The sequence below is a fragment of the Dermacentor albipictus genome, chromosome 7, assembly GCF_038994185.2.
Source record: "Dermacentor albipictus isolate Rhodes 1998 colony chromosome 7, USDA_Dalb.pri_finalv2, whole genome shotgun sequence".
Classification (NCBI taxonomy): domain Eukaryota; kingdom Metazoa; phylum Arthropoda; class Arachnida; order Ixodida; family Ixodidae; genus Dermacentor; species Dermacentor albipictus.
In genome coordinates, this window is record NC_091827.1 from 114296384 (window position 1) to 114321820 (window position 25437).

The 25437-nt window shown below is 50.0% G+C and overlaps 1 protein-coding gene across 1 annotated transcript in view; it reads right to left on the reverse strand.

The window, feature by feature from the left end:
* The window catches only part of LOC135907283 (mucin-2-like), a 74883-nt gene that overhangs the window by 25774 nt on the left and 23672 nt on the right, over positions 1 to 25437 (reverse strand). The window contains exon 3 of the mRNA XM_065438971.2: positions 2775 to 3015. Coding sequence (XP_065295043.1) covers positions 2775 to 3015 — 241 coding nt within the window. The remainder of the gene's footprint in view (positions 1 to 2774; positions 3016 to 25437) is intronic.

The window sequence follows — 25437 nt, forward strand, 5'->3', positions numbered from 1 at the left end:
CTGGTGGGGCGTGGCCCGTCTAGGTTTCTTTCCGCGCGTGCTGCAGAGCAGGGGGAAAAGCGTTTTGTGTCCGCGGAAAGAGTGCTCTTGTTGCTCGCTTTTGGAACTGTGTCTGCGCGCCTGGTTCGGTGCTTGCTTGCTTTCTGCGCTTTATGCATTCTGTTATCGACCGAGAGATTGTGTTGGTTGATGATTTGTAACGGCCGTTCTTTCGTCGCTCTCTTTGGCTTGTGTATTTTGTTGCCTCGCTGTTTTCCTGCTTGCTTCTTTGCTTCTTGCTTCTTTGCTTCTTTGGCCGCGAGACTGCGGTAATTGTTTGAGTGTTTCGTTATATCGTAAATTAAAGCGGTTTTTGTTCTTTGCGCCACTGGTCCTCTGTCGTGCTGGTAGTGGCTCGCTGATCCCCTGAGCGAAGGCGAGGGGCCTTCAAGCGACATCAAATACTCCCGATGCAGCTTTCTGTTGCTCAATACGTGCTACATAAAAGTGTTTTTGCGAGCGCGAAAGAAGCCCGCGAATACACACAAAGTGCCTCGAGCGGCCAGTCGCGCAGCAATTTTGCGTGCATTTGCGGGCTTTTCTCACGCTCTGAAAAACACTTTTATGTGGCACGTATTGAGCAACAGAAAGCTGCATCGGGAGTATTTTCCTGTCGCTGTACAATTTTCTTATTAACACTTTCCACCAAACTGTATATAATTGATTAAGACTAATTATCTAATTAGGAGGATTGAAAAAGAACTTGAGTATCTCCAAGTGATGGCAAACAACATTACCTTTATTCCATACAGCTGCGTTGCACTTGTATATTTCTAAACTCTGGCTAAAGCTAGCTGCGATACCATGGGCACGTACAGATAAAGCAGCGCACGTGCAATGTGCAGACGTCGGTCGTTCCCTACCTGCGGCAAGTTGTTTTTTCATGCACTTTCATTGCCTTTAATTTACCATTTCTTGAATTCAAATAGTACGTGCAAGTACTTTCCCCTGTATTGTACTTAGTGTCATTGTTGATTAGCTTCCAATATATATATATATATATATATATATATATATATATATATATATAGTTTTGGACAAAGGCTGGTCCACCAGCCGGAACGTCAGTGAAATATACTGTGCAAATCCAACGTACTTCGTATTCTCTTTTTCTTCATTTTACTACCTCGGCCAGCGTGATTTCCGCAGCCACTATACATAAAGTTCGGCAATGGTCTTACCAATTGAGCTACTGCGGCGCTGTTTTCCCACCAATTTTACAGGATGTTTGTCTGCGAGAACTCACTCTGGGAGTGTTAAGAGTTCTGGTAAGAGCATCGCGCGCGTAATGCGAAGACGTGGGTTCGGATCCCACCTGCGGCCAGTTGTTTTCTTCATACACTCTGAGAATCAATTAGTTTTCATTTCTTTGTTTTCTCTTAACTGCAAGTAACTACCACTATCCTATGCTTGGTGTCATTGCTTGTAAAGCTGAGCGAAATTGTCATTGTTTGTTTATTTATTTATTCCCAGTACCTTCATCGCCCACGTAAGGGCAATGAGAGGGCAGTGGGCGGTTATACAAAGAGGAACATAAGAATATAACGTAAGAAGATTTAAAATAACATCTAACGTGTGCAGATAAAAATTTTTGCAGCATATACAGGATCCATACAGGATACATCTTGAAGGAAACTCAGATTACACAATATTAAAAGAAGTACGCAGTGCGCGATAAAGATTTTAAGGCAAATATCAAAACTATACAAATGGGGCATTACAAGTATACACTTATATAGAAACATTCACAAGAGCTGTAATACAAACAAATGACAATGCAATCAGGAAGAACAATATATAAATGTTATTAAGAACAAGAATAGCGCATGCACGTGCAAAATCAGCATCATCGCCATGCAGGATCACATCGTGAAGAATGATAAGAAAGCCCATATATACTAATCTATTGCAAAATGAACGCGCGACCGTTTTTTTTTTTTTGAGCTAGTCAATGTTGCCAGTTGTAAGGAAAGCTGCCGGTAGGTGTTTCCACTCGGATGACTTCTAGATGCGTGCATCAACATTTCGAAACGGCCGCGTAAGCAGAAATATACGGCGTCAGGTTATTTGCTGAAATTACCCGACTACGGGCACGACGCGGCAGTGCGAGGCCCAGCTCGCGGAGCAGGCCTCGCAGCCGGGCCCAAAGCAAGCTGGGCGCCGCACCTCGCGCGACTGGGTGCAGCCGGACGGAGCGCTGCCGCGTCGAAGGACGGTTGCCCCGCGAGCCACGCTTCTTAGTGCGGCGTGCGCGATGAGGTGCGTTCGACGAATGAACCGAGGTCAGCGTTAATACGTACAGCTCAGCTTGTGACGATTTCTTTCAAGTTTCCAATATAACCGCGTGTCGTAAAGTTTGAAACTAAGCTAATTATTGTTAATATTAATTGGTCAAGTGATTGATTTGGTCTTAGTTGCAGATGATGTCTGCATGGGCACATAAATTATACGTGGCGACGTGATTCGAGTCGATTTCAGGGGTTTTTGAAGAACATTTGCTATCGACACAGAAAGAAACCCACGTATAGTACGCGCAGCAACTCGACCTATACAGCAGATGCCATCGAACCGCGAACGCGATGCTTTCTCGACTTTTAGTGCTGAATGGCGTTTTCCTCTGTTTGGATACTATTTATCTCTCTTTTCCTTCTTCCTGCGCGTAAGCGTCTGGCGTTAAACATCGCTCGGAAGTCATCCGCCCGGTTGCGGATTATACGACTATCTACCGTACTAACGCTTTGCAACACGAGGCAGCTGCCGTTCCGCGGACACGGAGGCACGGCGCGGCGAGCCATCGTGCAGCTGTGCCGCGGCCGTGCTGCTGCTCTCGCAGGCAGCCTCGACGGAGGGGGGCCCGCTCCGGCGAGACGATGCACCCGGACCCGCCTGCGGCGACTTCGACGACGCTGCGGCCCGCTTGACTTTGGAAGCTGCCCGAGGCGCCAAGGTGTCGCCGCATTGGGACGGCGTTGTTACCTGCGCGGATCGGACGAACTACTTCACAAGAAATTTTACGAAACGACCTGCCGTCGGGGCGAAGATTAGGAAGCCGACGAGTTTGGTCCCGGCGCACAAACTCGCAACCTCAACTTCGTCTCTCACGGACGCGTTGGCAAACAGGTTCTGCAACTATAATCCGAGCTTCTAAAGAACACCGGAAAACAGAGTGGTGCGGCCAAGCGCCAAGTTACGCTAAAGGCAATGTAGTACACTTAGGATTTGCTGCAATTGGGCGTGCTTTGAAAACGTACTTACGGGTTTGTTTCTGCCACAGCAATATTTGTGCCATCAAACAAATTACAAAGTTTATTGGCGAGTTCTTAAACAGATGGATAAATCGAGTGATTTTCGCACTATGGGATGTTCGCTAGCGCGAGCAACATGTGGCAGAAAAAAAAAAAACAGCCTCTGTTCTCCACTTCACACGAATGTACGCGGTATATCTGCTATACATGCTTCTGAAAATTTAGCTCTTATGATGAGCACCCCTGTTTGCGTTTTACATGAACGTACCCATGCACACAGGCTTGAGGGTGATTACCAATCATTATCGCTCTCTTACCAGGCTACCGAGAATCACCTTCTTCTTCCGCATGCCCAATCTTAAACTCACATACTGGCAGGTCAAAATCTTCAATTGTTAGGCGAAGGTCATCTCCAGCGTTGCTGAAGAAAACACTCATCTGCAAACCGCAGGTTGCACAAATGCTCCCCATTGAGCCTCAGCCCAAATTCTTCCACTTAAAAGGCAGGCAAGTGAATATCAATGGAGAGATTGTGTCTCTTTGCCTCATCCATTTTTTTATTTTTCTCCGCTTTTCGTGGGAAGAATTCAGGTAGCTGTGGAATCTTCATAAATATTTGCTGATATATTCCCGTATACTTTTTGTATGTCTTGACCACGCAGTGCCTCTACTGCTGCTACCCGTACTGCATCGAATACCTTTTTCTAATGGGTTGTAGTCCAAAGCATAGGCGCCGACTCCGGGGGGGTGGGGGGGGGGGCTGAAGACCCCCCCTGGGCGATGCCAACGCCCCCTCTTTCCCCTCCCTCCTCAAAGACACCTAAAGTGTCATTCCCAGAGCTACGCCACTCACATCATTTGAGGTTTCTTTTGACTTTCCTCGACCATCTCACTTGAAATTTTACTAGGGCTGCATTACTTTCTGCAACTTCCTGCATTATTGTTGGTGCGACGGGCACGGGTTTTATTTCCTACTTTCGCTTTATTTCTGCAAACCCTGACAATAGGAGGACACGCGCATTAGAAGCACTAGCGGCGGCTGCATCATCCGTATTTTCTCACTTCAGCATTGCTTGCTTTAAATTTCCACTGTAGACACCATGCACATGGACAATTTATTTAAATATGCAGACAGGACAAAGTTTATTACATTTGGAAAGAGATGGAGGTTGCAACTTAAAAATTATTTCTAAAGGTATGGATAGCCTATACCTAGAGAATCAATATGTTGCTGTTTGTTCACCACGCTTCATACTGCTTTGCGTGCTTTCTTGACCATCAAAATACCTCTAGACTTCAGTGACCCCTTGGGCAGTGTTTTTTGTCAATGGCGTGTGAAATTCACGTGAATTTTGCGTCTCAGTATTGCTTCTCTTTCCGGTAAGCAGTGCTAACGACTCATGAAAAAATAAACATTTCTAGTTATTTACAATATTTATCAGTGATGGAAACACCGTCAGTTGCATACAAATATCATAAATATATACACGGTGCCAAATCAACTATCACGCACCAGAATTTTAAAAAAGAGCAATGCGTTACTCGAAGAAAACCTAGTGCATATTGTTTACGGTACAGTGGAGTAGCTGCCAGTAATCTTTTCGTTACTGACATTTAATTAAGCAACTGTAATTAATTATCGAACTGTAGGCCTGCTATCTTAATTATCAAAGTGTCAGTGAGGTGTCTGAAGGAACTGCCAAGGGACGCCTAACTGCGGTATCTTCAGCGACATACTAATTGCGTACAATTTTTTTTCCGACTGAAAAATAAATCCTGCGAAATATGGAGACTATCACGTGACTGCGCTCCCACACGCATTATAAAGCAGCGCCCTCGCACAGGCTCCTTCTGAGTTATCCAGAACGAAATAAGGAAACAAAGAAAAATATTGTGATCGATCTGGTGCCTTATCTGCCGCGCCCCGCCGGAAGTAACACGTCGCGTTTGGTGTTAGTTGGAAACAAGCTGGGATAGCTGTGGTCTTAGCGTAGACAAAGTGCATGGATGCTTTTTTTTTTTTGCCGCAAAACCCATCACCAGCAAAGCGAATTTGCAACGTCAGTGCAAAGGTTTAAAGGTGCGTTTTGTTTCGTCCCAGTCGCCATGTCTTTCTGTAATGAGCAGAAGGAAAACATGATCCCTACCTTTAGAGCTGCAAATGGCAACAACAGGAAGGCCGCAAATATATGCAAATCGGCCAGGGATGTGTGGCGGTAGACCAAAGGCATCGACTGTCATCAGAAATTATGAAAACCTGACACAAACCGGGAGCTTCAAGAAACAGCGGTGGAGGACTACATATTTGAGTCCCAGCCACGCACAGATGTTCTATAGCATTTATGGCCTCAAACCCTCATGCTAGCGCGCGGGGCGTGGCCGCCCAGTTACCAGTTTCCAAGTCATCAGTTTAGAGGATTCTAAATGACGGCCTTTCAACCGTACCACCCAAACCAGCACCAATGCTTAGGAGATAGGGACTTGTAGAATCATAGAGATTTCTCGAATTGGGTTCTCACAAAAGCCCATGAGTCACCGGATTTTTACGCAACATCATGTGCACAGATGAAGCCAATTTTCGCGGAAACGTCTAGGTAAATTTGCATAATGCACACTATTGGACGTATTCCAATCCACACTGATTTAAGCGCAATCGGCACCAGTACCAGTGGTCGCTCAATGCGTGGTTCGGAATTTACGCTGGTGTTATAATCGGTCCCATCTTCTTCGATCACACATTGACTGGACAGCGTTAGGTGAACGAAATGTGGATGTGGAGGGGTGGATGAGTTTCTCAGCGAAGTCCCACTGTCACGTCTTCCACTTTTGTTGTATCAGCACAGCAGCAGCCGAGCACAAAACTGGCTGGATGCGACTTTTCATGCGCAATAAATTGGAAGGCGCGGGCCTGTAATTTGGCCGGCTAGGTCACCTGACCTCTCTCCACTCGATTTCTTTCTTTTATGTGAAAGATCGCGCCTAAATGATCGAAACGGACGTCAAATTAGTTCAAGGCAAGGATAACGGATATCTGCCGTAAAATTTCGGCGTCGGTCATCGAGAAAGCTACTGAAAACGTGACAAAGCGGACTCAGTACTACGTAGCTACGAAAGGGGACCTATTGGGACACGTCCCCTAGGATGTTCTTCAGCAGAGCTTACGAATTTATAAAGAAGGGCACGCTGAAATGTGATGTTCTTTTCTTTTTTGTTTATGGTTCTTTCTTTTTTTCATGTGTGTGTGTGCAGGCGTCCCTATTGCCAATTCGGCTCATTTAGAAGTGGTTATTTGCGTTGTCGAACGCCTCGGTTTTGCCTTTTTTCAACACGTGGGTTGATTCCCGGTCTGCTTATATCACTTTTATTTTTTGACGCGAGCCAGTTTTTGCGGCGCGTATACACTTCAATGAAAAGTAAAACGGTCACTTTAATTTGGCTTTGGTCCGAAGCAAGTTCCTGGCGCGAAATATAGCTTCGCACGCACTCTTTCGATGCGGTGCGAGCAAAGCTGCGATTTCCCCCCGAAATGTTCTACGTCTATTACATTGCTTTTCGTATTTCGTGCGTGGTCAGAGCGACGCTTCGGCCACTTCATCAAGGGGCTTTTGTTATCAATGCCACCAGTCGGCCTTGAGAGGCGGATAATAAGTGTGACGTAGAAACGAGAGGAAGTAAGCATAGAGTTTCTCACTACATTACCTAGAGGGAAATCTGGCGCTGCTGCGCTATGGTATGCATGGGAATGCCGGTATATTGTGGATTCGGATTGGCATCGCTCTCGGAGAGACACGACACCTTGAAGACGCGCTTGGCAAGTACCGTTCGGTCTGTCACAATGATTCATTTTCTACTAAAACAGCACGTGAAAAGCTGTTTTAGCTTTATTATTACGAGAAAACATGTTTTGTTCAACTATGAGAACTTCTTATTGTGTGTACGACTACATGTTACGTAAAAAGTATCAGCGAGCCGCTAAAGTTGGAGGATAGACGACAAGGTTCGCGCTCGCTTTCAAACACTTTGTCGTCTGTTCTTGGTTTTGTTCGCTTGGTTGTGCATTGTAGGTGAGTGAAGATGTAATATGCCTGAATGGAAACATTTTATGAAGATTTTACTTTGAGAACGTGTTATTTGTGTAGCCAAATCCACGTTTTAGACGAAGCCTTTTACAACATCAGCCAACACGAGCCTCACAGACACATATACCGTCATTCCCATGACGGCACGGTGCCTCCTTAAGAAACTCCCATAGACGGTGGCGCCAGATTGCCCTCTAGGTGTTATAGTGAGAAACTCTATGGAAGTAAGAGCTGCAAAGCCGCGAAGCCTGCTGTTGGTGCTCCTTCCGCACCATTATGAAGGTGATGCGCTGTCTCTTCGGGTTTGCGACAGGCAATGCAGTTGCTTTCAGTCAGCTTATTTGATGGCGCTGCTTCATGATGCGGGTGGGAGCGCACTCACGCGCTATTTTTCATACTTCGTGAGGTTTCTTTGCCAGTCGGAAAAAATTGTACGCAATTATTAGTACGTCGCTGAAAACAGCGCCATTAGGTATCATTTTGGGCTGCCTACAAATGCCTCATTGACACTTTTGAAAATTAGGACAGTACTTATCGAGTAAGATAATTAATTGGAATTACTGAATTAAATGTCAGTAACGAAATAATTACTGGCGGCTTCTCCACTGTACTGGAAACAATATTCACTAGGTTTTCTTCAAGTAACGCAGCTACTATTTTTTTAACTCTTGGTGCATGATAGTTGAGGAACAGTGTATCATACACTCATTAACCGAAATGAGCCGTAGCCGGATTGTGTCGACATCTGAATAAACAGCAGTGATGCGCAGCAGTGATTATACTCGGACTCACTGAAAAAGAAAAAGAGAGAGAGGCCGCAGTTTTGCATGAAAGGCGAAGCAGGATTAGTTATAGCCAAGTAGGCGACAATTACAAGAAGGAAGATTGCACCACCAACAGGACTCAGCCTGTGAAATTGAACTGTCTGCTACTATGAGGCCTTGTATATACTCATATAAAGCCGTCATTTCAGCGCTTAATTCTTCGAGGTCACACGAACTTTCTTCAAGTGCAACATATATATATATATATATATATATATATATATATATATATATATATATATATATATATATATATATATATATATATATATGAGTTTCGGAAACCTGGTCGGGCCCCAGCGCCGTTTCCCCATCCACTTTCTTTGGTATTTATGTTTGCTAGTAGAAACCTGGGGGTGTTCGCCAACGCCACCGCTTACTGACCTTGGCGGCGTATGTATCTGCCGCAGGCGTCAAGGGAACGTGATCTTTTTGGGTGAATAATATATGGGGTTTTACGTGCCAAAACCACTTTCTGATTATGAGGCACGCCGTAGTGGGGGACTCCGGAAATTTCGACCACCTGGGGTTCTTTAACGTGCACCTAAATCTAAGTACACGGGTGTTTTCGCATTTCGCCCCCATCGAAATGCGGCCGCCGTGGCCGGGATTCGATCCCGCGACCTCGTGCTCAGCAGCCCAACACCATAGCCACTGAGCAACCACGGCGGGTCTTTTTGGGTGAAGGCAAACGGTCAATAAACCCACACATACTACCTGAAGACATTAATGCTGCCGAATTCAGGACCCTCGTTATGCAATAAACGAGAAGAAAGGGGCTTAACCGAGGGGCCCGACATTCTATTATTCATATTGCTACGGCACAATATGTGCGATCACGAAAGGCCAGCAGGGTGAAGACGACGACGACGATTTAGAAGCTAGCGCGGGCTGTTGCCTCTTGGCCAAGCGCAGCGTATTTTCCTTGTAAATATATTTGTACATAGCTTGTCGTCTGCGTCTTCCTACGTAACATATTTGGTGGAGGTGCGATACGCTATCACTCGGGCTCTCCCTACCAGCTGCGCCACTGCCGTCGCGGACTTTCTCTTGCGTGACATTATCTTGCTTCATGGCGCCCCGCGACAGCTGCTTACTGACCGTGGTCGAAACTTCCTCTCGAAAGTTATCGCTGACATTGTGCGTTCCTGCTCCATTCAACACAAACTGACTACTTCATACCATCCTCAAACCAATGGCCTGACAGAGCGGTTAAACCGTACTCTTACCGATATGCTGGCCAAGTACGTTTCCAAGGACCACCACGACTGGGACATTGCCCTTCCTTACGTAACATTTGCGTACAATTCTTCCCGGCACGACACAGCCGGATTTTCTCCCTTTTATCTACTGTACGGTCGCGAACCTACCTTGCCCCTAGACACGGCACTTCCTCCTGCTGCGGTCTCAACAACCGAGTATGCACGCGACGCCATCGCCCTCGCCGACCATGCACGCCAGCTTGCCCGTGCTCGACTTACGGCCTCACAGACCACTCAGCAGTGTCAGTACAACGCCCGCCATCGTGACGTACAGTTTTCACCTGGTGCGCTCGTGCTCCTGTGGTCGCCCTCTCGTCACGTCGGACTTTCAGAGAAGCTTCTTTCGCGATACACAGGGCCCTACCGCGTGCTGCGCCAGGTGACGCCTGTGACTTACGAAATTGCTCCTGTGGGCTCAAGCTCGTCCTCTCCTGTGGCATCTAGTGATGTCGTACACGTCAGTAGGCTCAAGGCCTACTACACTGCTTCCGAGTCCGATCTTTAGTCGCTCCGGGACGACGCTTTTGCAGCCGGGGGTAGTGCTACGGCACAATATGTGCGATCACGAAAGGCCAGCAGGGTGAAGACGACGACGACGATTTAGAAGCTAGCGCGGGCTGTTGCCTCTTGGCCAAGCGCAGCGTATTTTCCTTGTAAATATATTTGTACATAGCTTGTCGTCTGCGTCTTCCTACGTAACAATATCATAAGATGTCAATAAACACTGACACCAAGGACAACATAGGAGAAATTACTTGTGCCTAATGAATGAAACAAAGAAACGATAAATTAATGGAAACCCGGTTGGCCGGTTGCCTTTCAAAAAGATCACGTTCTCGTGACGCCTGCGGCAGAAACGATGTTCCACATCGGCCGCCAAGGTCTGCGAGTGGTGGCGCTGGCTAACACTCTGTGATGGTATTGGGTACAGGATCATTCCAGAAACAGACGGAAGCAGCACGCAGTAGTACAAACACACGTCAGACTTGTATTGGACGTACTTAACACATTGAAACGGCACACACACGCGACAGTTCCCCAAAATACACTCTAGCAAACATGCAGCTAAATATATATTTATTATGCTGTAAACTAAGGAGCAGTGAAGCTGTGGCTATGAGAGAGTGAACGACGACGAGAGAGACAAACCTTGTTTCGCTGCTCGATCGGCTGTACTACCTCTCGCTGCTCTGTCGTTCTAGTCGCGAACCTCTACTGCCCGAAGTGCATCACGACATTTGGTGGAAGGTGCTGGTCCTTTTGTAAACCTGGAACTCCGAAGCCGGACGAACCCTGTCACATCTACAATGCCTGAGGAGACTGTCCTACCGACCACCCCAGGCACCGCCTCCGGTAGTCTGTCCTGGTGCACCACGCCAACGGGCTCCTCCCATATTTAATGGCACTGACGATCATGAAGTAGAGGACTGGCTGTCATCGTACAACCGAGTGAGTGCCCACAACAAATGGACTAAAGCTGGCAAGCTTGGTTACGTACCATTGTACCTTTCCGGGGTCGCCCATCTTTGGTTCCGAAACTACGAGGCTGACCTTTCCACCAGGACAGCATTCCGAACGACACTTCAAGACGTCTTCGGCCACCCTGCTGTACGCAAACTTCGGGCTGAACAACAGCTTCGCTGTCGTGTTTAGCAAAAGGGCGAAACCTTTAACAGCTTCATTGAAGACGTATTTGACATTTGCAGGCGAATCAACCCAGATATGACCGAAGATGACAAGGTCAAGAACATCTTGAACGGCATAGAAGATGACGCCTTCCAAATGCTCTTGGCAAAGAATCCTCAGACGGTCAACGACCTCATAACGCTTTGTCAGAGCTATGAGGAGCTGCGCAAACAACGACTTTCTACGCGCCGCGCTCTCACTCCGGGCGTCGCGCTTTCAAATTTGACTGGTGGCGTCAGTGCTACTCCTTGCAGTTCAGCAATGTTCGACAGAATCAAGCAATTTGTGCGAGAAGAAGTGGCACGCCAACTCTCTTCTGCCAGTCAGTCCAGCGTCAGAGTCGCGCTTGTCTCCCGATCTCCGTCAGGTGATACAGGAACAAGTCGCTAACGCCGTACCTCTTGCTCATCAACCGCCTCCTACGCCTGTTCCACCTACGTACGCTGCCGTTGTCGCAAATCCAAGGCCTCCGTCTGCAGATATTCAATCCAGACTTCCCAGCGCCTTTCCCTCACCTCCGAAAGCGGCTGCCACATATGCACCTACAAGCAGCTACTGGCCGCCACAGCAGCCCGTGCGCCCAGCTCGCCAATATTTCCATCAGTCTCCGCCCGCTGTTCTCAATCCATGGCGCACCCATGACAATCGGCCTATCTGTTTGTTATTCGTGCGGCCTACCTGGGCATGTAGCACGGCTTTGCGGTCGGCGTGGATGGTATCCTTCGGAGTCGCAGGGGAACAAAGTAGCGGTTTCGACTCCCCGTCCCGTTCTGCTACTGCCGCTCAGCCCTTCGAAGCCTCGTCTCCTCTTTCCCGACCCTTCAATACCCGTCGGTCTCCGTCTCCCGGTCGGCGTTCTCTGTCGCCGCTTATACGTCGTCCTGAAGCTATCCGAGAGGAAAACTAAGGACCGCAGTTCCGGAGGCAGGAACTGCGTTCTCAACGAACTCCTCAAAACCTCGTTTATTTCCTGCGAACGTCCTTGAAGTTCATGCAGAAGACATTGCCGTTCATGCGCTTGCAGGCATGCATGGGAGCAGCAATATCAGTTATTTCAGACCAGCGTCGTCTTAACCTTAGAAAAGTCGCCATGCCATATTCTGCCATTTCATTACGTACAGCAAGCGCTACGCCGATTGAACCCTTCGGGAAGTGTACCGTGCGTGTTGTTATAAGCGGCACATTATACTATGTTGAGTTCGTTGTTCTGCCTCGCTGCTTCCATGCCATGATTTTAGGATGGGACTTTCTGTCCTCTCATCTTGCCGTTATAGACTGTGCCCGTGCTGAACTCGCGCTGTCGCCATTCGGCCACACCGTTTTTGAAGATACTGATGACGCTGCCGGTGGTGTGTTCGTCACCTCCGACACCGAGATTCCTCCTTACTCTGCCGCACTTGTAGCCGTTTCCTGCGTTGGGTCTTCCGACTCCACAGTTCTTTTCACGCCGTCTAAGCTTGTTGCTTGCTATCATCCCCTCTTGCTTCTTTCTGCCCTTCTTGCATTTCTTCAAGGTTCCAGCACACTCTATGTATCGAACCTGTTTCCTTGCCCTGCTAGCCTGCTCGACGATGAGTCTCTTGGTTATGCCGACGAAATCGAACCAAGCTTCCTTTACGATGTGCCTGACGACCCGGCTTCTCCTCTGGCTAACGCTCTGGCCCTTCGAGTTTCTCCTCCCGCGCCGCCGTGTGATCCAACGTTTTCCCGGTGTATTGATCCCAACCTCAACCAGGTCAGCACGCCCAGATCGTCGATCTCCTTGACCGCTTTCGCACGTCATTCGACATTCAACAATCTCGCTTAGGCCGTACTTCCACTGTTATCCATCACATCGACACCGGCAACCATGCGCCTTTACGCCACAGGCCGTATCGTGTATCCGCCACGGAGCGTAGCGTCATCGCTGAGCAAGTTGGGGACATGCTCTAACGAGGCGTTATCCAAGCTTCGCACAGCCCCTGGGATTCTCCTGTAGTGCTGGTCAGAAAGAAAGATGACACAATTCGCTTTTGTGTGGACTACCGGCGACTCAATAAGATCACCCGCTAGGACGTTTATCCAATACCCCATATTGACGACGCGCTAGACTGCCTCCAAGGCGCCGAATTCTTCTCATCTTTAGACTTACGATCCGGGCACTGGCAAGTGCCAGTGGCCGAGTCAGACCATCCAAAAACGGCCTGCATCATACCTAACGGTTTATTTGAATTCACTGTGATGCCATTTGGCCTGTGTAACGCGCCTGCCACATTTGAAAGGATGATGGACAATATCTTGCGCGGCCTAAAATGGCCGATATGCCTCTGTTATCTGCACGACATCGTCATCTTTTCACCGGACTTTCCTTCCTATTTCCTTTGACTTGAACGCGTCCTCAAGTGCATTGTATTGTATTGTATCGGGTTTTATGGCGCATAAGCAACTCAGGCTATCATGCGCCAAACACAGGGTATATTTTATTTTCAAAAATTGGGTATCCTCAGCGAAAGTCCTTGTCCGCACAAGGACTCTGAGGAGCTTAACAAATCAAATGGAGACCTCAGCCTTCTTCTCAGGACTGAGAAAATGGGTGAGGTGCATCATAAGATGCGTGAAAAAACTGGGTAAGAATTTTTAAAATTAGTAGTTCTGTGATATATTATATTTCGTTTTGGATCGCTGCGTCTTTCAAAAAACGAAACACCGATGAAGTTCCTACAAGTGGGTTATCTCCTAAATGTAGACTGGGATGGAAGGGAATGTGTTCATTGTAAAATACAGTAAAATATTTTTTTTCTTAGCCGTTCGAGTTGTGCGCACGAGAATAAAATGTGATTTACAGTGAGTTCATCTCCGCATTTCTCACATAAGGGTTTGTCTTGTTTTGTCAGTAGAAAGTTATGTGTTAGGTGTGTGTGTCCGATGTGCCAGCGGCATAAAATTACTTATATAAAACGTTCCTGATGCCTACATGATCTCCATTCTCCCAGAATACGTTTTACTAAATGTAGTTTGTTATTTTCTTCGCTAATCCATGTGCACTACCATTTTTCTTTAAGCTTATTTTTTTACTAACTTCATGCAATCTGCATAGGGCATATTTATAGTACTGACATCCTTATGGCAGGCTTGAGCGGCGCACGCGTCAGCTCTCTCGTTGTCTCTAATTCTGTGATGGCTTGGTATCCAACAGAGCTTAATTTCATGTCCTTGTGTTTGAGCGGTTATTATGTTATGGATTATATTTCCTATTGAAGGTTCCCTTACGTTTCTGGCTTTCAGTGCTGTGATTGCACTCAGCGAGTCCGTGTAGATAATGCTGTTTTGAATGTTCATCTCGACTATTTTTGATACAGCCACCGAAATGGCATAACATTCGGCTGAGAAAATTTACGCGCGCTGAGGCAACCTTACTACCTTTTCCCATTTATCTTGCGCTACAGCACTTCCGACGTAAAGTGATGTTTATACCCGTCAGTATAAAATGCTGTGTGTTCTTTGTACTTTTTGTCTAGCGCCGTCGTCGATGCTGGCGTCCAGCTTAACTTGAAGAAGTATCGCTTCGCTGCCCGGAAGCTGGTCATCCTCGGCCACGTCGTGTCGAAAGAAGGTGTACTCCCTGATCCGGCGAAACTACAAGCTGTTGCCCAGTTTCCGCGACCAACGAGCTTTAGTGGGTTAGCGTCATACTTCCGCCATTTCATCCGCAATTTCGCCACCATAATAGCACCTTTAACGCAACTTCTTCGTGGTGGCCACAACCTTTCGACCTGGTCACAGGATTGCGATGCCGCATTCACAAAGCTGCGTCGTCTCTTGACGTCGCCACCAATTCTGCGCCATTTCGACCCAAGCGCTCCAACTGAAAAACACACGGATGCCAATGGCGTCGGCCTTGGAGCCGTTCTCGCTCAGAGAAAGGCTGGCTTCGATGAGTACGTCGTCGCCTTCGCCAGTCGTGCACTCACTATACATGAATCGAACTATTCGGTAACAGAAAAAGAATGTCTGGCTATAATTTGGGCCATAAACAAATTTCGTCCGTATCTCTATGGCCGCCCATTTGACGTAATAACTGATCATCACTACCTGTGCTGGCTGTCGTCCTTAAAGGACCATCCCGTCGTCTTGCTAAATGGGCCCTTCGACTGCAGGAGTACGACATTCGAGTGCTCTACGGTTTTGGCCGAAAACACTCGGTTGCGGATCCCTTGTCTCTTACCCACTAAAAGATGAGGCTAGCTTCCCGAAGGCCTCATTGTCCGAGTCTTCCCTTGCTGCCACGGACATTCTTCTGGAGCAGAAGAAAGACCCATGGATTGTGTCCATGCTGAGTTTCTTGTCCACCCCATTGACACGCACTACCAATTACGCATTACGCACCAAGCGCATTACGCATTACGTCGCCAAGCACATCACTTCTCCATTCGCGACGGGCTCTTGTACCGTCGTAACTACCTCCAGGACGACCGAAAATGGTCGCTTGTCATCCCTCGGCATCTGCCTTCGGATATTTGTGCAGCGTTCCACGACGATCCCCAGTGCGCGCATGCAGGTGTACTAAAGACATACGCGCGTCTACGCCTTCGTTACTACTGGTGGGGGATGTGTCGATTCATCCGTCATTATGTCCGCTCCTGCCTCGTTCGCCAACGCCGCAAAGATCCCCCTCGTCGTTCAACCGCCCCATTGCAGCCTTTACCTTGCCCAGCACTTGCCTTTGATCGAGTAGGCATCGACATTTATGGACCTCTGACAACCACATCAGACGGCAATCGCTGGGTAATCGTGGCCATCGACCATCTTACGCGCTATGCGGAAACTTCCCCTTTGTCCAGCGCTTCTGCACGTGATGTCGCCTGGTTTCTCCTGAGCCACATCATCCTTCGCCACGGAGCTCCCAGGTAATTACTTAGTGACAGGGGCCGCGCCTTCCTCTCTGACGTCATCGAGGCTCTCCTCAAAGAATGCCGCATTATTCATCGCACCACTGCTGCATATCATCCGCAGACTAATGGCATGGCCGAGCGCTTTAATCGCACTCTTGGTGACATGCTGGCCATGTACGTTGCATCCGACCAAGCCAAATGGGACCATGTTCTACCATTTCTGACCTACGCTTATAATACCGCCACGCAGACGACTACCACGGTATTTTCGCCATTCTTTCTCCTGTACGGAGAGAACCTTTTTCCACAATGTATACTATCCTTCCGTACTGCCCTGACACCACGGAAACCACTACCTTATCCGAAGCTGTTGCACACGTAGGAGAGTGTCGCAAGCTATCCCATATATTTACGGCAGAAGACCAGCAACGCCAGAAGCACCATCGAGAAACTTCCCATGCCCCTGTATCTTATGCTCCTTGGCTCGCTAGTTTGGCTTTGGGTTTCAGCCTCTACCACTGGATTGTCACCGAAACTCGCATCGAAGCACCAGGGCCCATACCGCGTGGTCAACCAAACGTCTCCAGTCAACTATATCGTGGATCCTCTCGAGTTACCTTTGGATCATCGCCGTCGAGGATGTGAAATTGTGCATGTCCAGCGTCTAAAGCCGTACTATAACTCGCCTGTGTTGTCCTACCCGTAGGTCGCCGGGACGGCTTCCTTTTCCGCGAGAGAGATAACTGTACTGTAAACTAAGGAGCAGTGGGGCTGTGGCTAGGCCAGAGAGAACTACGACGAGAGAGACAAACCTTGTTTCGATGCTCGATCGGCTGTACTACCTCTCGCTGCTGTCGTTCTAGTCGCGAACGCCTACTGCCCGGAGTGCATCACGACATATATATATATATATATATATATATATATATATATATATATATATATATATATATATATATATATATATATATTTGACCAATTCATTCATTCATATATATATATATATATATATATATATATATATATATATATATATATATATATATATATATATATATGAATGAATGAATTGGTCAAATTTAATCTGCCTACAGTTCAGGCGGAAGCACGTGTCGCCATGTCGGAGACGTCATGGAACCGGTGCCGGACAGCAGTGTCGGACAACAAGGTCGGACAGCAGGGTCAGGCAGCCGGGTCAGACAACCGGGTCATATAGCAGGGTCGAACTTCAGGGTCGGACCGCCTCGTGGAGCTCAGGTGGCCCTGGGCCCTAGTCGATGTACCGGAGCCTCCGCATGCCCGGTTTCCCGCGGGCGGGGTTCGCGCTAGGGAGCACACAGCAGCAGCCACTGGGTCACGTCCACAGCTGGCGGGGTAGCCCTGTGGCAGCTCACCCGAACGCTCGTTCAGCCAGGCTCAGGACCAGCAGCTTTCCTGGACCAGTTGCCCAGCGGAAGAACTGGGCGAGGTAGCCTCTCAGCTGGTGACACTGCAGCGTTGATTCGGGTGCAGACGTAGCGGGCGGCGATAGTCCTATTGGCCGGACGCCCAGCGAGGAAGCTGTTTTCCGTCGAACGCCGAACCTCGCGCACTGCTCACGCCACGGGCCACACTCTCTCGCGCCATGCTTTTCGAGGCGTCACTGCGACGCTCACAAATCGGTGTCGATGATGATGATGAGGGTGCAGATACCCACTCACGGGCATTTGCCAAGTGTCGGTGTCGTCTTCGCCACCACACGGCGCACTGCCTTCATATGTTTATTTTTCCCACTTTCGCGTACCATATATTATCACACACTCGCAAGGTTCTACTAGGAAACATAAATACCGAAGAAAGTGGATGGGGAAACGGCGCCGCAGTAGCTGAATTGGTAAAGCAGCGCACGCCAAATGCGAAGGTTGCCGGATCGTTCCCCACCTGCGGCAACTTGTTTTTTCACCCACTTTCATTTCCATTAATTTATCGTTACTTTTTTTCATTCATTAGGCACAAGTAATTTCTCCTATGTTGTCCTTAGTGTCAGTGTTGGCTATTAATGAAATGACTAATAAAAAATCAGGCCCCTCGGTTAACCCCCTTTTTTCTCATGTAATAAGTAAGGCAAATAACCGATGATATTTTACAGTCATACAATATCTGCCAAGAGAAAGGAAGCGCAGTCGAGGACGGAAGGAAATTAGATGGTGTAACGAAATTAGCTAATTCGCAGGTATAAGCTGGAGTCAGCTGGCGCAAGAGAGTGGTAATTAAGATTTCTGGGAGAGGCATTTCTCCTGCAGCGGGCATATAATAGGTTGTTGTTGATGATGATGTTGGGCTCCGTGTGTGCCATCGCTCCTTCACACCCTACAGATCATCTCCAAGTCTCCTGTGCTCAAAGTCCGAGGCCCCGCTACGTCGTCGCAATCCGGCCGAATGGAGGACTGCCGATGATCGGCCTATTTGCTTTAGGTGTCATCGTATAGGTCACGTGTCGTACGCCATCGCAACGGTCGTTGGTCCTGGCCTCCTCATGCGTTCTTAATTTGCTCATAACCGTCGCCCTGAGAGCAATCCTGAAACTTTCGACCCTCACTTCGCACAGTCGCATACCACGAGCAATGACGCTCCCACCATGCTATATATCGACGCTCACCCTCTCCGCGGAGACACCAGTCCCGTTCGCCACTCTCTCGTCGTCCGTCATCTTGCTCGCCCCAATTCCGCCTCCCGTCGTCGCCGATTGGAGGTCTGCCGTCGGAAAACTAGGCAATGCAGCGCCCGGAGGGGACGCTGCATTAACGACCTGTCTGCAAAATCCTCTGACCACAATGCCGACTAGGCGTAACCTAATAGACGTTGGAGTAGACGGTGTACGCGCCGCTGCTATCGTTGACACGGGTGCACAGATAACTGTTATGTGTTCACAGCTGCATCGCTTGGAGAAGGTCCTCACACCACCCACGTTGTCAACCATATGTGTCGCCGATGGTATAACGCTTCGAGTCCTTGGGATGCGCTTAGTACGCATCAGCGTCGCCGACCGCTCCACGATAGTGGTTGCCTTGTGGCGACGAGCAACCACGTAGACCGTCAAAGTATCGGGCTCTCGCAGGAGAGGAAGAACCGACACTCCGTCGCTTAGCGTAGTATTCTTTTTAATGATCTTCGGAACGCTAGCCCGCGCCGGAACGCGCCAGCCGCTCGAGCCTCGTGTAGACGCGAGCGTCTGCGTCAACTCTCGTGCGACGCCGATGCTGCTGCCGCTACAGAGGGCTCCCCCCCTAGAGAGGAGGAAAGTTCGACGAACGATGGAAAGTCCACGTGACGCGGCGTGTCTTCGCGGTGGTCTTGGGTGTCACGTGCGCAGGCGGCGACGAAGGATGCAGCAGGGTCGCGTCGCATACAGGTGGAGCTGATGGCGCGGGTGCTTCGATGTAGGCGGGTTTGAGACGTTCCAGGGCAATTGTGTCTGATCGGCCGTTGACATTGACAACAAACGTCGTCGGACGACGCTCTAGAACACAATATGGCCCGGAGTAGTGTGGTTGTAGAGGCTTCCGCACGGCACAGTTACGCACGAAAACGTGGGTAGCAGAGCTGAGTGCGGGAGAAACGTACGGGGACCTTGCTTCTTGTGAACGTGTAGGCACGGGGCGCATCTGGCTGAAGAAGGCTTGCAGGTCGGCTACGTAGTCGGCAGGTGATGGCATAGGCGTTTGGGGGGTGGCGACAAAGAAATCGCACGGAAGGCGTAGGTGGGTGCCGTAGACTAGCTCAGCACAGGAGCAACCTAGGTCGCTCTTGAGTGCGGCTCTGATGCCAAGTAAGACGAGGGGTAAATGTAGGACCCACTTCTCCGGTGATTCATGTGCCATAAGGGAGGCCTTGAGATGCCGGTGAAAACGTTCAACTAGTCCGTTGGACTGCGGGTGGTAAGCAGTTGTGCGAAAACGTGTCGTTCCGAGTAGTTTGAGTAGCTCGTTGAAGAGCGCTGAGTCAAACTGTCGACCGCGATCTGTGATTATTGTGGATGGGCAGCCGAACCTTGCTATCCACGTAGACACGAACGCTGCTGCAACAGTGGGCGCTGAGATATCAGATATAGGTGTAGCTTCTGGCCACCGCGTGTAACGGTCGATGCATGTCAGTATGTAGCAGTATCCTTTCGAAGGTGGAAGAGGGCCGACGAGGTCCAGGTGTACGGTGTCAAAACGAGCATCCGGTGGAAGAAAAGACTTGGCAGGCGGAATGGGGTGACGCTGGATCTTCGAGCGTTGACACGACAAACAGGAGCGAACCCAATCGCGAACTTGCGCGTTTAGCCGAGGCCAAACGAAACGACTGGAAAGAAGCTTCTGTGTCGCGCGTATGCCAGGGTGCGACAGGTTGTGCACGGTTTCGAATAGGCGTCTGCGAAGGGATGCCGGAATGTATGGTCTAGGTGTGTCGTTAGAAGTGTCGCAGACGATGGACGTACCATCTGGGGTCACAACGACGTCTTCCAATTTCAGGGACGTTGACGAATTCCGGAGTGTGCGAAGTTCAGTGTCGTCACGCTGTTGACTGGCGAGTAAGTCGGCCTCGATGATGAAAGGTTCCGATGTCAACGTGGAAACGACATTGACACGACTCAGAACGTCAGCTGGAATGTTGTCGGCGCCCTTGATGTGGCGGAACGTTGTTGTAAACTCGGAGATGTAGGAAAGGTGTCGAATCTCGCGGGGCGAGTAACAGGACGCCGAACGATTCGTTGCGTGCACAAGGGGCTTGTGGTCAGTCAAGACAGTGAATGCACGGCCTTCGAGGAAATGGCGAAAATGCTTGATAGCCAGGTAAACAGCGAGTAATTCACGGCCGAAAACGCTGTAGTGGGACTGCGCAGGCTTCAGTTTCTTGGAGAAAAAAGCGAGTGGATGCCACTCATTGTCGATGAATTGCTGCAGAACGGCACCAACGGCGGTATTTGAAGCGTCGGTCATGATGGCAGTGGGTGCGTCTGGCTTTGGGTGTCTAAGCAGCGTGGCGTCGGCGAGGGCAGACTTGACTTTTGCGAAAGCGTCTGCGGCCTCTTCAGTCCACTGAAGCACTTGTTTGCGCTTGTTTACCAGGAGAGCGTCTAGCGGAGCCATAAGGCGTGCGCACTCGGGAATGAATCGGCGGTAGAAATTGACAAATCCGAGAAATTGGCGAAGCTTGGTGAGTGTGGTCGGTCGGGGAAGGTTTTCGATGACGCGAATCTTGGACGGCAGTGGTCGAATGCCGTTAGCGTCGACGATATGACCGAGGAACTCGAGTTCGGGTTGACCGAATTCACTCTTGGCGGCGTTGATCACAATTCCTTTACTGGCAAGGCGTGAAAACAACAACCGCAAGTGGTGAAGATGTTCTTCGGCCGAAGAGCTTGCCACGAGGAGGTCGTCAATGTATGCAAAAACGAAAGGCAGACCTCGGGTGACGGAATCGATGAAACGCTGAAAGGATTGGCCCGCGTTCCGTAAACCGAAAGGCATGCGGAGAAATTCGAAAAGACCGAAGGGCGTGGTGATGGCGGTCTTGGGAATGTCTTCTTCAGCGACCGGTAGTTGATGGTAGGCGCGAACGAGATCGATCTTAGAAAAGATCGTCGCACCGTGCAACGCTACCGTGAAGTCCTGAACGTTCGGTAGAGGGTAGCGATCAGGAACTGTGACGTTGTTTAGTGCCCGGTAATCGCCGCAGGGGCGCCAGTCACCCGTCTTCTTAGGCACCATGTGAAGTGGTGATGCCCAGTTACTGGAAGAAGGGCGGATGATGCCAAGTTGCAGCATGTGTTCGAACTCCGCGCGAGCGATCTTTAGTTTCTCCGGGGACAAACGCCGGGGTCGGAAGTAGACCGGTGGGCCGGAGGTGACGATGTGATGGCACACGTCATGTTGCACCGGTTGCGTCCAGTCCGGTAGGCGCGTCAAAGTGGGAAACTCGCGTAGGAGTGCGGCGAAAGGTTCGTCCAACATGGCAGAAATAGGCGCTATGGGCGATGTGCCTGATGATGGGACGCCGGGAACGGATAGCTGGGTCACGGAGTCGATGAGACGGCGTCGTTGGATGTCGACAAGGAGTCCGTAGTTATGCAAGAAGTCTGCTCCAATGACTGCATGACGGACGTCTGCAACCAGGAAAATCCAGCGGAACGCTCGTCGAAGGCCAAGGTTTAGCATGACGGAGCGTGACGAGAAAACTGGAATCCTGGTGCCGTTGACGGCTTGCAAAAACGACACAGGAGTCGCTTTTCGGTCGGAGCGCTGGGCGGGTAGAATGCTGACGTCAGCACCTGTGTCGACCAAGAATCGTTGTCCCGTAACTCTGTCCGTCACGTAGAAAAGGCGACTTGTGTGCTGGGCCGGACCACTCGTCGCCGTTAGAGGTCGGCCGGCCTGTTTCCCTGCCAAGCGCAGGGACGCCGACAGTGACGAGCGTCGTTTCCAAAACGGCGGTGGTAGTAGCAAACGCCAGGCGTTGTAGTTGAGGCTTCATTTTGGGTGCCCGTGCGTCTTGATCTGCTGGAACTACGGCTGCGTGGGCGACGAGACGCGCGGCGATGCTCCGCTCCACAGATGATGCGTTCCAGGCGCTCACACAAGGAGTCGAGCGGAGATTGCACTGCAGAAGAGCAGGGAAGAGTTTGCAGAGCGGTTGTATTGTCACTCGGAGACGGTGACGTGGCTGCGATGGTTGGGGTGGCTACTTCCATGACTTTGTCGGCCAAAGCGGCAAGTCCGGTAAGGTCCATGGTAGAGGCTGTCGCCAGGACCATCTGCACGTTAGCCGGGAGTCGTTGCAAAAACAGTTCGCGCAACAGCGTGTCGTCGATGGATCTCGCGTTGTTTCCGAGGAGCTGGCTCATTCGGCGAAGAAGTTGACTAGGGCGTCGGTCGCCGAGTTCTTCAGCGGACAGAAGCTGCTGGATGCGAGAACGCTGTGAAGCTGCTGTGCGCTGTAGCAGTGCTGCCTTGAGATCGTCATAGGCGGTGGCAGACAATGGGGAGTTCAACAAATCTGCTACCTCGTCAATGGCGGCGGGCGAGAGCGCTGCGACGGCGTAATGGAACTTCGAGGCTTGAGAGCGGATACCAGCGACTTGAAATTGCGCTTCGGCCTGAAGAAACCACGCCGAAGGATGCTGGTCCCAGTACTGTGGGAGGCGTACAGCGATGGCGGAACAGGAGGGCTCACCGCGTTCCTCGGAAGGGTTCTGGCCTTGAGCTCTCGTAGCGTCGGTCTGGTCCATGGTCGTCTCTACCACAGGAGCGTATGGCAATATCACGTCCGGAGTCACCAAACTGTGGCGACGAGCAACCACGTAGACCGTCAAAGTATCGGGCTCTCGCAGGAGAGGAAGAACCGACACTCCGTCGCTTAGCGTAGTATTCTTTTTAATGATCTTCGGAACGCTAGCCCGCGCCGGAACGCGCCAGCCGCTCGAGCCTCGTGTAGACGCGAGCGTCTGCGTCAACTCTCGTGCGACGCCGATGCTGCTGCCGCTACAGCCTTGCTCAAGCAGTGCTCCCATGAGCTCATCCTCGGCATGGAGTTTCTTTTAGCCCATTCCTCCCTGTTTGATTGTAGAAGTGGCGTGCTCCGGCTCGACCTGCCTCTTCGCTATGACGCTGTGCCCCCACGTCAACCGCGTTTGTGCTCCCTCGATCACATTCGACTACCCCCTCAAGCTGTTATGTGCATGAACTTGCCTTCCCTGCCTTCCGTTTCCAATGGTGATTACTTACTGACTCCAATATCCGATGTTCTATTGTCTCGAAACATTAGCGTTCACCCCACCCCCGTTACCATGACTAATAACACAGTGTCACTGCCCGTCTTAAACTTCAGCTGGTGCACGCAAATTATCCCGGTAGGCATGGCTCTGGTCAACGTTTCTTCTGTCGGAAAGCATGCCGTTTCTGCATTCTCTGCAGCCAAATCTTGGTCTTCCGCTTCGTATTTCGCTACACTCTAAAAACTGTTTGCACCCTTTGGGGTGTATATTCGTCCCACAACAATAATCGTCATCTGCGTTGCTTGCGTTTCCTTTCTTGAAAACTCGGCGCTCGCTACTTTCCTGTCGAGAATGCTGCGTCACACTAATAACGCGCATGCCGTTCGTGACTGGGAAGTACCGGGCTCGCAGCGTTAAAGAAAGGAAACGCGGACAAGACAGATGACGATTATTGTTGTGGGACAAAAAAAAAAAACCCCAAAGGGTGCAACTCTTTTTAGAGTGTACGCTTACTACTCCTCCCATAATGGCGCATTTTGACCCCACAGCGCCTACACAGGTCGCCAGTGGATACGGCATCGGCGCTATCCTAGCACAGTAGCAACAAGGCCAAGACCGCGTCATCGCCTACGCCAGTCGCCTCCTCTCCCCTTCAGAGCGCAAGTCCTCCATCACTGAACGCGAGTGCCTTGCTCTAGTTTGGGCAGTAGCAAAATTTCGACCGTACTTGTTTGGCCGCATCTTTTCGGTCATCACGGACCACCATGCGCTGTGCTGGCTCTCGCACCTCAAAGACCCGACCGGACGCTTTGATCGCTGGGAGCTAAGGCGTCAAGAATACAGCTTTAGTGTCCTTCATATTTCCGGCATCATGCACCAGGACGCCGATTGCCTATCACGTCATCCTGTGGACCCTCCTGATTCCACAGCCCATGGTTCCGACACCTGCGTCCTCGCCATCTCCTGCTTGAGCGATATGCGCGATGAACAGCTCAGTGATGCAAACGTGCGGTCCATCATCGGTCGTCTACGCTCTAATCCCTCCGACCCATTCCTCCACTTGTCCGTGCTCCACGATAACACTCTCTACCGTCGCAATACCAACTCCGACGGTTTGCATGTTGGCCATTCCTTCGCGGAGCCGACGATTGAGCGCGGAATCGCCATCGCGCATCGAAACACGGGCACACCTGTTCAATCGTCGCCTGCTAGGCCTAGCGCCCGAGTCTAGTCCTCTGCAAGAAACCTCGAGAAATCATTTGCCTCCTACAACTATCATGGCCACCGCAGCTCCATCGCAAGTAACACTGCAGAATCCTATGGTTCCGGAGAGCTTTCATGGTGATGCCTTTGAAGACGTCCAAGATTGGCTAGACAAGTTCGAGCGCGTCGCCAAGTAAAACTATAAGACCAGCTCGGAGGACGAACTCTCTAATTTCTATTTCTATCTGAAGGACAATGCTCGTACGTGGTACGTCAACCGGGAGAGGAGCTTTGCCACATAAGACGACTTCCGCACACTGCTGCTGGATACTTTAAGAAGCATCGACAGGAAGGAGAATACGCAGTGCTCCTTGAAATCCGCATTAAAGACCCTATGAGAGCGTTGCTATGTTCTCAGAAGACAGGGCCCGTCTTTTCCATAGGGCAGATCCCGACATGCCAGAGGAAAGAAAGCTGTGGTATCTCTTGC